The sequence below is a fragment of the Elgaria multicarinata genome, chromosome 3, assembly GCF_023053635.1.
Source record: "Elgaria multicarinata webbii isolate HBS135686 ecotype San Diego chromosome 3, rElgMul1.1.pri, whole genome shotgun sequence".
Classification (NCBI taxonomy): domain Eukaryota; kingdom Metazoa; phylum Chordata; class Lepidosauria; order Squamata; family Anguidae; genus Elgaria; species Elgaria multicarinata.
In genome coordinates this window covers 60841381-60855013 of record NC_086173.1, presented here as the reverse complement: position 1 = coordinate 60855013, position 13633 = coordinate 60841381, and the positions used below count along the sequence as shown (strand labels likewise).

At 40.0% G+C, this 13633-nt stretch overlaps 1 protein-coding gene across 1 annotated transcript in view; it reads right to left on the bottom strand.

Moving 5' to 3' along the window:
* Positions 1 to 13633, bottom strand: part of MYH10 (myosin heavy chain 10) — a 94132-nt gene that overhangs the window by 13365 nt on the left and 67134 nt on the right. Inside the window, exons 28-32 of the mRNA XM_063120432.1 lie at positions 6879 to 7050; positions 4880 to 5092; positions 4160 to 4304; positions 2858 to 3064; positions 292 to 396 (exon numbers count right to left, since the gene is read on the bottom strand). Of these exons, the coding sequence (XP_062976502.1) occupies positions 292 to 396; positions 2858 to 3064; positions 4160 to 4304; positions 4880 to 5092; positions 6879 to 7050 (842 nt within the window). The remainder of the gene's footprint in view (positions 1 to 291; positions 397 to 2857; positions 3065 to 4159; positions 4305 to 4879; positions 5093 to 6878; positions 7051 to 13633) is intronic.

Below are 13633 nucleotides of genomic sequence, written 5' to 3'. Positions count from 1 at the left end.
CTGACCAGAATCCTAGCCAGAGAAGAAACATGTAATGCTCAAAAGGAAACCTGAAAGCCTCATTTTTTATTAGCATTCCTTCCTTCACACTGAAGACCTTTCTGTTTCGCTGGGCCTTAAGTTTGAATTAATATTCTGCTCTTCACTGTTGATTTAATGTATAATGGCTCTGATTTACATGCCTAGTCTGTTTTTAATTTTATAGGTTGTTAGCTGCCCTTGGGTCCCTTATGGGATCCAAAAAGTGGAATATAAAGACTTAAATAAAAGCAAACAAAACTGTAGACACACCTGGGTATCTTGTAGCTGAGACTCCAAACTGGCAGCATCTTTAGCAAATTTTATGCCTTTTTTCTCTGCTTCTTCTAGGAGACTTGAGACATTGTCCAGCTCATTCTGCAAAGCAAAAAATCCATTAGCATCTTGCTTATAAAGGGCAAATATTTTTCAGAGTCTAGGCTATCCACAGTAGGATAATTCTGCAGTGACCAACATGACATAAAGTAGTGTCTACTCTAAGCAGTACTTATGTTGGATTTTATCCATGATAATATCAGCAAAAATGCAAACTATTTGAACTGCCATGGAGAGTTTAAGTACTTTTTATTGTTGTGTTGTTTAAAAAAATAAGTTCTGCATCCTCAAGAATTTACCTGTAACTTTCACAATATTCTCTAATAGTATAAATCTAATCATATACATCTGTAGCAATCTATATAAACAGCTAATGTTTCATGGACATGTTTCAAACCTATCCCAAAGTTTACTGGAAATTGTAAAAAAGAAGTTTTCTGGCAAATGACCTATGACCAACGTAACATGTGACAATCTATTGACAGATCCTCCAAAGCAAGATACTATGCACATGACTCTATTATGCATTCACAAGTTGCAGGTCTGCACCAACTTAATATAGGAAGTTGTAATGCCCACAGAAATTTACGCTTGGCTGTGGAAACACCCTAATGATTCTTTTTTTTTTTTAATCCAAAATGCCAAGAAGACAAATGTCTGGGCAGTCCCTTTTTAAAGAAATTTCATCTTTATGAATATCATATTGCATCATCTGGCCAAAGCATTTTCTTTTCAATTTCCTGGTCTCAAACTCAACAATAACGAAGTTGCCAGATGAGACCTATAGTTCAATGGATGTTTCTGCTTCTGCACTCTTTTCAAGATAACCACATTTTCCAAAGGGGCATCATCGGACAAAGGCACACCATAAATTCACAGCGGGCCACATGCAGTCCACGCATGTGGCCTTTTTTGTGGTCCCCACTGAATTTGATGCTGAAATTCAATTGCGTAGCTGCAAAAACGGGGGTAACTTTCCATTTGTTTAAAGAAAACAACCTGTAGTTTGCTGCCAAAGTATGGTGACATGGCAGAAAGAGTCAGTTTCACCTTTTTTTAAAAAAGAGAAAAATCAGCCTTTTTCATGCCACAGAATTTTGGCTGCCAAATTTTGGCATGGCCCCTGGTGGGTTCCCCGGGAGGGAGGTGCAATTGTCCCCTGGAACTCTGGAATTTACCCACCCCTCTCCTAAGCCATCCTATATATTATCTTTTATCTGAAAGCAATAATGTATGTCTGACTTCTCCTTGTAAACTTTTTCCTGACAGGGACCTGTCTTTTTGTGAAACTCTGTAAGGTGCCATGCCATGCCCTTTCATGTTATGGTATCAGTAATAGTAATAATAATAGTTACTAAATTCTCAGGAATTATGACAGTCCTAAAAAGGAGTTTAAATGAGAGTCACAAATGACAACACATTTATGCTATGTAAATTGCATAATGTGGTATTCTGTTGGTCGCAAGAACTGTTGCATGTGAAAAAAATATTTGGTAACATCTCATCACATTTTCTTAATGCTAATGAACTCAAAGAAGTGAATAAAGTTTAAACATACAGATTTTCTTTTCATCTGTATGAAAGGTGTTTCTCGAGGAGTTTCTCGAGGAGGTGTTTCTCGAGGAGGCAAACATGTATACTTGCATGGTGCTGAACCAAGCTTGAATCTGAAAGTAAACTTTCTGGTCCAGAAGCCCATTTTCCTTAATCAAGGTCTTGTCTGCTGACAAAGTCCAAGGTAATGTTGACGTCATCTTGTATGTTCTGCGCTGATATGGACAGTATGAGCCACTCCAGAATAAGTGCTGCTTCCTTGTGGAGAGGCCATGACTTTGTGCTACCTTGGCAGTTCATGTGGGCTTTTGCTAAAATATTAACTGTCCTTACAAGGACACGCTTATGGGGGAGTTTATACTATGGCTGCTTTCCTTTGTGACCAAGTCTCTACCACCACATGGGCCCTGCAGTAGAACCACTTCCTAGGAGGCTGATGTTCATAGTTAACAATACGCTGGGAATGTCCCAGTGGGGGATTCCTTCCCTGAGGCTTAAGATCTGTCTCCAGCAGAGGAAGTTTTTTGGTTTTTTTTACCTCTTAGGAGAAGGAGGATTAGGCAGTGACATTTCATGGTGACACCAGGGTGATAGGGGAGCAGCACCCACTGCAATGGATGAGACTGGAATTGTGGCCAAGAAAGCACCCGTATGCAGGAAATCAAAAGACCTATGAGGTGAGCTAGGGTCATTAGGTCTGCAGTCCTCTGATGTGCAGCAACCTTTGTATCCTTTCTAGGGGCAGAGAAATTAGTTTCTTTTGAGGTTTATCTGCACCCAAATGGATGGTTCCCTGGGACAGCCATCACTAGCTGTCTGCCATAACTAAATATTACATCTTACTAACCAACCGGAACATTTTAGGAAAATGTGCACATAATTATGTTTTGTAATACATTCCTAGCCAGTTCGTTAGGTCATGCCAAAGAAATGCAGCTCGGATCGTTACCTGCAGCTTGTTTGTTTTTTCTGCCAGCTCCGTCCTCAGCCTCTCTCCTTCTATGACCTTGGTGTGCAGTTCCTGCACTTGACCATCTAGCTTCTTTCTTTTGTGTTCAGACTCAGATCTAACCTGCTGCAACACTTTCACCTCACAGGCTAGCTCTTTGTTATCCGTTTCCAAACACTGCTTGTTCTTTTCAAGATTTGCTTTGAACTAGAAGCAAGAGAAAGTTAGTTACTACACTTCATTTTGTGGTATTTTTTATTCAGTGTTGTTCTCCGCCTCGATCCAGACAGAGAGAGGTGGGTAATAAATAAATAATTATCATCATTATTCATCGCAACTTCATCTGCAAGATTATTGTGCCCAACTGCTGGGAAATTCTCTTTGCAAGACTCAAGTTTAAATTCACCAGATATTTATTTATTTATTGCCTTTCTATACCGCCCAATAGCTGAAGCTCTCTTTTTCACTTAAGGCGACTTCTGTTCATCATGATTTTTTTTCCACATATAGGCCAAGTATTTTTGATATTGCATTACAGCATAACTGTAAGTCTGTACAAGAATTTGTGAGCAGAAATTGAAGACCCAAAAGTAGTCTCTACTGCTATTGTGTTAATCAGATATGCTCAGACACACCTAGGGCAGAGTAAGAGCTGCCAATGCAAATCACAAACCAACTACACAGGGGCTGTAGGAGGACACAAATCTTACCACTTAAAATCAGAAGTCTACACCTAAAAATTAAGGAGTGTGAAAGCAACAAACATATATCATCCAGACATACTCTTCAGGGAGCCAACATCAGCTACAGCCACCTCCAGGATGTGCAATCAATGGCAAATCTGGGGTTGCCTCTGCATAATGTGTGAAATGTCTCCTAATCTAGACAAATTGCGGGACAATATTTCATTTCATTTGTTATATATCTATACTGCCCCATAGCCGAAGCAGTTCACAAAACTCAATATGTCTGATGAAATATACTAGAATCACAGAAAGTGATAATTAAGAGCAAAATCGAATGGGCTTGTAGAGCTCTGAAATAGGTAGCAAGGATGACGCTACGGTGCTTTCATCCTGAGCATGTTTTAGTCTGTTAGAAAAAAAAATGACACCTGCCCTGTTCAAAATAACTGATTAGTTTATCCAAACCAATGCTAGATTAATAGATTGGACTGAAGCAGATATGCAGTAGCAAGATCCATTGTGCAGAATGGGCAGTATTAACATTATAACATACTGTTTTTACATTGATATCCTATCCAGATGAAATCCCTCAAATTCAAGTGCATTTTCTACTCACTCTTTTGGCCTGTTCAAGCTGTTCCGAGAGCTCTTCCAAGGCTGTTGCATGTCTCTGTCTAATATCCTGAATTTGGGCTTCATGGTTCTTGGTTTCTTCTTCAAGTGCTTTCTTCAGTTCAGCAACTTCCTGCTCACGCTTTGTCCTAAGAAACAGCAAGACAAGATACGAAGGTGCTCAGCTTCTAACACTGTATTTATTTTCTGTCAATCGTTTTTGTATTTATTCAACTTAAGGACATTTTCAAAAGAGCAAACACAAAACACAGCCAGCGTTACCCTTACGTAGCAGTAGTAAGAATCCAGTTTGTGCTGGATTTAGTGAATTTTAGCCTAGTTTTAGTGAATTTCATGTTCCTCCCTTTTTCCCCAAGACAGATTTCCATGGCAAGGGTGAAAGGCTAACACCGCCATTTAAAATGTTAACACCATTTATTTCCCCCAAACTGGAGATAAATCTGTGAAAAGTATGAGGTAGATCTTGCTTTATTGCAATATAATACTTTTGGCAACTTTCCTCCCATGTGAGAGTTTTTGCACAGATGTAACTAAATACCACTGCTCTGATTCATCAGAGGTTTTAACTGAGCTTTGCCTTCATGGCATGTCCTAGGAAGAGTTATAGATAAGACTTCATATTAAGTAGAATAGAATTTGCTCTTCATAAGAAATCATAGTATTAACAACCACATTTCTTGTATAGCCATAGTGCTTTACTAACCTGAGCTCTTGTTGAGCCGCAGTAGTATCCAAGGTATCTTCCAATTCTGTCTTCAATGCCTCTAATTCCTCACTCAAGTCTCTCTTCTGCTTTTCTGCCTTGTTGCGTGAAGCCTTTTCTGATTCAAGATCCTCTTGCAGCTCTGCAATTTGAGCTTGTAGTTCTCGTATTAGTTTCAATGCATTGTTCTTTTGCACAGCTTCCTCATCGCCTCTGGAAACATAACATAAATTCTAGAATAAGAGTGAAGCTTGATCCTTTATTTTGCTAAAAAAATAAATTAAAAATGGTCTAGCCCCTGCTGTATCCAATTTCACTTAATTTCTATGAATCCCCACTTGTGAGAGTGTAGACAGGATACTATAAAGTGTCAAACTGGGTTTCGGTGCTGTACCTTATCCCAGGCTACGCCTACTTCCACCTTCCTTTTGTACCCTGCTCTTTGGTTGAAGCCATGTTATCTCCACAAATGAACATTTCTGTGGAAGTCATAAACTCTTCTTCTACTATGGCTTTTGAAGAATAAGCTCCTCCTGTGGATCATAGGCTGTAGTAATCACATTCCCCACAAATTTTATGTGATCTACCACATCCAAAAACGATGCAATAGTTTATTCATAAATTACAATGATACAACACACACATACACACAAATTGCATCTTGATCGAGAGTTAAGACAGCAGAAACATACATTGTTTGAAATGGTGCCTGCAGTCTTAAGACATCAAGATAATGGTACAAACCATAAAGATCCTGGTTTCTGAGGCAAAAGAAATTATCATTTAAATATTATTTGCAACTAAACTCTAAATACTTCGATTTTCAAAGTTAAAGATATGAACCACCGCTATTTAACAGGCAAGGGACACGAACTATACCAACTCTCTAGTTAGAGTGTGAATAAGCACTCTAAATTATTACCACATGCAAGAAACCAGATGCACATGAAGGGTCCTCTTTTCTGAGATGACAGCTCTATTGGTTGGATTAATGGCTATCTCCAGTAGTAGAGGCAGTAAACTTATGTATACCAGTTGCTGGGGAACATGGGTCGGGGGTGCTCTTGCACTGTGTCCTACTTGTGGGTTCATGGCCAACAGCTGATTGGCCACTGTTGGACTAGATAGACCCTTAGTCTGATCCAGCAGGGCTCTTATGTTCTTATCCATAATCAGTCTTCCACTAGAAGAAAGGTATCGCCTTTCAATCTTGGAACTTCTGTGACCTTTCCCACCCTCTGCACACCCACTGGATGTGACCATCTGCAGCAGATTTGAAGGCTGCAAGGGGAGGCTGAAAGGGGGAGGCGAGGATGTGGAACGCCTGTTACGTAAGCAGTATCCTTTTGCTGGCAGAAAAATGATTCTGGATCCAAGTTTAGACCTTTAACCAAGCCTGACACCATGACAGTAGCAGCACTGGGAATAGTGGTGGGCTAGGAGCAGTACCTGTGCATTAAATATATATTTCCAGCTGTAAGAAAATTGTTATTACTTTCTAGGTATTAAGATCAGATAAAGTTATACTACAATAGTTAGGTGACATCTTCCCCAATTACATACTTGAGCCAATTCTTTTGGAGATTAAAAAACACAGCTTAAATCCCCAATATCTGCAAAGGCAAATTCCTAAACATTTGCTGTAAAGGAGCAAAGCCAAATGTCATTTACAATTAACTGCTCTTACTCTCTTGTTGCCAGAGTGGAAACCTGCCAATCACAATAATTTTTACAGACATAAATCCAAAAAAACAGTCATGTTAAAAGTGTTGCAACACAAAATGCTTTCTACTTTATAGACCAGGAAAGAAGGAGAATGTGGAGGCAAGACCTAGTACACACATAAGGGGCTGGACATTACTCTGGCAGAGCTAAGGTCTTTAAAATATGCTGAACTTGCAATTAAAGAACAACTTGCTCAGATGTTGATCAGCCACCATAGGAAAGCAAACGCTCATATGTCTTTAACAGCATCCTATTTCAAATAACCGTATCCTACCTGGCAAGGGCAGCCTGCAGCTCTTCTTCTTTCTTGGCAAGCTGGATTTTTAGCTCCTCAATCTGGGCTTGCAGCTCTGCAATTTGGTCCTGTAGATCAGTGGTCTCCCCATCAAGTTTCCTTTTAGCTTTTTCCAGCTCTTGACGAGTCTTTTCTTCTTTTTTCAAGCGTTCTTTAGAGAAACACTCATGGTAAGTGAGGAACATTTGCTTACTGAATGCTATTTTCTTAGTGAATGCTGAAAATGGATTAAGGTAATGGGGAGAACAATCTTATCCCCCCTACATAGCGTCTGGGGCCATAGGATTTTTGACCTCGGACCTTGGGTGTCCATGCTCCCCACCCCTTCCCCGCCAACATGAAGAGGACTGCGCTTGGTGCCTCTACGAGCTTGCAAATGCCGAGAGGAGAGAAAGGGGGCAATGCCAGTAGTCTGTGAGGGGAGGCTTCAGCCTGACAGGTGAAAACACCCTTCTAGCTAAAATGTAGAATGGAGAGAGGAGTGCAGAGATTACCTCTCTTCTCCTCTGACTCTGTATAGGATGTCCATCAGCCTCTGAGTGTGGAGGCTGATGGGCATCTGAAATAGCAAATGTGCCCTAAATTGCTATTTCAGGATTTAGGGACAAAAATTTGCATCAATCCCAGCTGAAGAGGTTGGCCATTAATGTACACCAACCTTCCTCCACCCTCCAGATGCTGTTTGATTACAATTCCCACCATCCCTGACCTTTGGCCCTGCTGACTAGACTTGTGGTCCAAAACACTGTAAGGGCACCATCTTGGGGGAAAGCTGATATACATGGAGCATCTAACAAAACCCTGTACAAATAATTTATAGATGACCAAGCTTCTTGAAATTTTCATCATTTTTCAAACAGCATCCTACTACTTCAGCATGAAGAATAATATAATCAGGGTTTAAAGGCAGTCTTTCAGAATGAAAGTGAACTCTAGAGGAAAAATAAGGAAATTCTATTTCTTAGCTGATAAATTTCCTTCCTCTTTAGAGCCAACAAAATTGGGATAAAAAAGGTCCTATCTGCAGACACATTAAGTAGGATACAGCAGGATGATTTACGCAGAAGATAAATAAGGGGCAAATTGATGGTGATTTAGTTTATTACTTTTTATGTTTTTATTAAAATGGTGGGCAGCCATTTGGCTTTTCTGCACTGCGGACCAACATGTCTTGGGCTGTCTCTCCGGAACAGGGGAGGTTATCTTATGGCCCTCCAGATGTTTGGGCCTACAACTCCCATCAGCCACCATAGCCAATGGTGAGGGATAATTGGAGTTGTAGGCCAATACATCTAAAGGTCCGTAAATTGCCCAACCCTGCTCTGGGAGGCAGACTTTGTCTTAAACCTGAAAAGAGAGTCTCCAAATACCATAAGCACAGCTTGATGAGAGAAGGTGAGGACCATCTCAGGCCCCTGCTTTGGCTGGACTTTCCCTCCCTTCCCCCACAGCAACTTCTGTCATCAGCTGACCTGTGGGAAGGATCCTTATGAAATATTGTCTCCCACCCATCCACCCACCCCAGTATTGTTTGTAGGGATTTCATTAGTGGAACTTTATTTTACTTGTAAGCAGCCTTGGAAGGATTTCTATCGTGAAAGACAGCATATAAATAATTGAAATCATCATCATCCAGTAGGGAACGCTAAAAAACAAGTAGCTTAGAGTCTGATTATCCTGCAACCTCTGACAAGAACAGATGTTTACCAGTTAAGAAAGAACTTGAATAGCTCTGGCAGAACAGGTCCAGCACCCATTTGTCTGAGGCGTTTCCCCTCAAAAAGTCCAGGAAAACAGCCTCCTCCATAGTAGGAAGTTTCTCCCCTATCCTTCCAAAAAGGAAGAGTATCGCTCAGGAGGAATGCTCTTAGCTGGGGCCACTCTTTACTTCATAAAAAAGAGATAACTTGGCTGATCTCATTCATACTTCCAGATGGGGACTAGAATAACTGAAATTAATTGGCAGGTGTAAAAAAGTGGATTGTTGACAACCAGATATGTTTTGAGCCAAAATATGTTTTTCACTAAGAATTATTTAGATCAAAGAAAGCTTCTACTCTACAAGATGATTGTATAACTTCTGCATGAAGGTGTTCTGCAGTGTTACTGGCTTTATAGCGACTATAGAAGAGATTCTTGCAAAAAGCTCTAGCATGCTAGACACCATTTGCACTGAATCAAAGAAATAATTTGCTAAGAAGGCGATGGCCATAGAAATTTGGTAAGAAGCCATTTGAGACACTCCCAAGTATGGTTCAGTTAACATTATTATTCAATTTCAGCTTATCTGGCTGGAATTCAGAAACTGTAATCCATCCATAATCAAGTCAGTTGGCCACAGAGAAAGAGAGAATCACTTCCAAATTAGGACACATAGATCAGTAAAAGTGTAAAATTAGGAAACAGCCACGTCAAAATTCTACAAGACATTGTGTTTTACAGCCAAAAATAATTGCATATCTAAATCCAAGAAGGGGGATACATAGACTGTTGACATGGCAGCGTAACACTGCAAACATTTCATGGTATTTCTTGTCAAAACAAGATCCAGTGAGGGTCAAAAGCACAAGGGGAGTTGTTATAAACAGAACACTGGAACTAAGAAAAGCAAATGTATTTAGGAATAAATTAGGGTAGAAAAACAAATACTTTTTTGACAGAGTTCTTAACATCACTGTAATGTGCATCATGAACAGAGGTAATTCCCCCGCACCACCAAAAAAGCATGAGACAGTTACATTTAGGGGGAGCTAACTTGAGAGAGAGTGTGTGTGCACGGAAGAATGGGATGCATCAATGAGAGGAGGTACAGTTCTTCATAAGTGCTGGTCTCCAGGTAAGTGTACTTGCTATCCTCTTCACCAACCGTGAAGAGGATAGCCAATTACTGAGCCCTTTTTAAAAGATGTTACACTAAGTGCCTAATTTTTGCATGCAAGTATAATCACTTAGGAACCTTCTCCTCAAGAAATTGGTATAATACAAAAATATTGTCCTCTTTTCTCTTTCACTTGGGCCAGTACAGCAATACCATAGGAATTCGAAGTATTTTGCATTAGTAATTAATCTAGACAAGAAATAAGTGTTCCTGCTTCACGAGGCAGGCAGGCTGAAATAGAATTCAACCTGTTTTAGACAGGGTTGTGCTCCTCTTGAAATATTAGGTGTGCAGTTTAGGAGTGTCTGGATTCATCTCATTTGAACGACTAAATGGCAGCAGCAGCCAGGAGTGTTTTTGTACAGCCTGATGCGCCAGCTGTATCCATTTCTGATAAACTCAGACCTGGCTATGGCAACTCATGCCTTAGTTACGTCAAGATTGGATTATTGTGATACATTGTACATGGGCTTATTTTTGAAGAATCTTCAGAAGCTGTAGTAGGTTCAGAATGCAGCAGCAAGGATTCTAATAAGTGCACCCCCATGGGGCCAGGTTACACTTATCCAGCAACACCTTGTAATGATTTCAATTTGCTCCTGGAAACAATTCAAAATGTTGATTACTTTTGAAGTTCTAAATGGCTTGTCTGAAGGATTGTCTCTTCCTGTACCAATCTGCCTACTGCCCGAAGTCCGAAAGAGAGGCCCTGCCTAGGGTGGACGTAAAATGGATGGTAACCAGAGACAGGGCCTTGTGAAGTGCAAGTAACATCATCTCTGGCCATCTTTCAACAATTGGTCCAGCAGGCTTTTGCTTTGCTAAGTACCTGATGTTGTATTGAAAAGTTGTGTTTTATTTTGTCCCTGCCCATTACATTTTGTGGTATTTAAATTGAATGTATTTTATATGATACTATGATTTTAAGCCTCCCTGAATAGTATGCAGAGGCACTAGAAGAACAGGATAGACATTTCTATATTAATTTTTACAATATGTAACCCCTTTTCTGAATAGCCACTTGTGTACAAAAAATAAACTGATGTGTTTAACTGCCAAAGTGACTATTAAGAGTGCATTTGTACAGTTGTGTGAAAAAGGAAGTACACCCTCTTGGAATTGTATGATTTTACATATCAGGACATAATAACAATCATCTGTTCCTTAGCAGGTCTAAAAATTAGGTAAATACAACCTCAGATGAACAACAACACATGACATATTACACCGTGTCATGATTTATTTAACAGAAGTAAAGCCAAAATGGAGAAGTCATGTGTGAAAAAGTAAGTACACCTTATGATTCAATAGCTTGTAGAACCACCTTTAGCAGCAATAACTTGAAGTAATTGTTTTCTGTATGACTTTATCAGTCTCTCACATCACTGTGGAGGAATTTTGGCCCACTCTTCTTTACAACGTTGCTTCAGTTCATTGAGGTTTGAGGGCATTTGTTTATGCACAGCTCTCTTAAGGTCCCACCACAGCCTTTCAATCGGGTTGAGGTCTGGACTTTGACTGGGCCATTGCAACACATTGATTCTTTTCTTTTTCAGCCATTCTGTTGTAGATTTGCTGGTGTGCTTGGGATCATTGTCCTGTTGCATGACCCAATTTCAGCCAAGCTTTAGCTGTTGGACAGATGGCCTCACATTTGACTCTAGAATACTTTGGTATACAGAGGAGTTCATGGTCGACTCAATGACTGCAAGGTTCCCAGGTCCTGTGGCGGCAAAACAAGCCCAAATCATCATCCCTCCACCACCGTGCTTGACAGTTGGTATGAGGTGTTTGTGCTGATATGCTGTGTTTGGTTTTCACCAAACGTGGCGCTGTGCATTATGGCCAAACATCTCCACTTTGGTCTAGTCTGTCCAAAGGACATTGTTCCAGAAGTCTTGTGGTTTGTTCAGATGCAACTTTGCAAACCTAAGCCGTGCTGCCATGTTCTTTTTAGAGAGAAGACGCTTTCTCCTGGCAACCCTTCCAAACAAACCATACTTGTTCAGTCTTTTTCTAATTGTACTGTCATGAACTTTAACATTTAACATGCTCGCTGAGGCCTGTAGAGTCTGAGATGTAACTCTTGGGTTTTTTGCAATTTCTCTGAGCATTGCACGGTCTGCCCTTGGGGTGATTTTGCTGGGACGTCCTCTCCTGGGAAGATTGGCCACAGTCTTGAATGTTTTCCACTTTTGAATCATCTTTCTCACTGTAGAATGATGGACTTTAAATTGTTTGGAAATGGCCTTATAACCCTTCCCAGATTGTTGGGCAGCAACAATTGCTTCTCTAAGATCATTTCTGATGTCTTTCCTCCTTGGCATTGTGTTAACACACATCTGAATGCTCCAGACCAGCAAACTGAAAAAACGTTGGCTTTTACAGAGGTGGTCATACTTGCTGATGATCAATTAATCACGGGCATTTGATTAGCAGCACCTGTCTGCTACTTAGCATCTTAATTCCTATGGAAGCAGTAAGGGTGTACTTACTTTTTCACACATGGCTTCTCCATTTTGGCTTTATTTCTGTTAAATAAATCATGACACGGTGTAATATGTCATGTGTTGTTGTTCATCTAAGGTTGTATTTACCTAATTTTTAGACCTCCTAAGGAACAGATGATTGTTATTATGTCCTGATATGTAAAATCATACAATTCCAAGAGAGTGGTACTTTCTTTTTCACACGACTGTATTTACAATGCAAAGCAGTCAAACCCATCTAAAGATTTTTCTTTCTGTTGAAATCTGCAATACTGAAATACCAGACTCTGAAAGAAGCAAGTCAAATAGCTGCATTTATCCTGGTTAAATGAACAGCTACTTTGTTACAGTGAGAGCTGGCATGGTGATCAATTAATCGATCAAACATGATCAATTGAACTGCCTATTTGACCATGTTAAAATACTGCCACATATTTAATGAAACTACAAATGCCACGATAAAGGAAGCTACTTGTCCCTTAATTCTGCAGAAGTCAGGGGCATTGTGATGACAAATTTAATGTTGCAGATGAAAAACCAGTTAAATTAGGTAACTTAAGAACTAGCCTGCTGCTAATTTAACACCCTTGCCTTTATAAATTGACTTAGTGCTTAATATTTGCTTTAAGGCACAATCCTATGCATGTTTAGAGGGGAAAAAGGACCTATAATTCCCAGCATTCCCCAGTCAGCCATGCTGCCTGGGGAATGCTAGGAGTTTTAGCACTTGTATTGTCTAAACATGCATAGCATTGTGCCCTTATTTGTTTGATTTCACTTAAAAAAAAAAGTAATGTGCTCCTGAATAAAAACCAAACCCTTGTGCTCCTGAATAAAAACCAAAGAGCAGACCTGTTCTGTGAGCTACACACGTTTATTGAAACCATAGCCAATGTTAACAAAAGTAATTCATTATGGTTTTCTAACAGTGCCTCATTGCTTAAAAATGAATTAACTAATTTGTTTTTGTAATTAGCATAAGCTGCTGGTCGCTACTTTTAAAGCCCTAAATGGATTAAGACATGAGGACTGCCTTTTAGCACTTGAGCTTGCCCAAACCTTATGAAGTTCTTCTTCTGATTACCCAAAACAAAAAACAACAACCCAGGTCAGAAACTGGAAGAAAGAATGGACAAAGTTTTGAAAACTAACTTTCACAAGCCCTGTCTTTTGAAGCAAGTGGGAGGACTAACCAAGGATTCCATTCTACACTGATGGAGAACCTCATGAACTTCATTGAAGACCCTTCTGCCACCTGACGTTAGGCAGATGACAACCAGAAAAGATGGCTTCTCAGGTCTGGCACCTCATATATGGAATGGCTTTCCAAAAGCAATTGCCTGGCACCAATCTTGATGTCTTTTCAA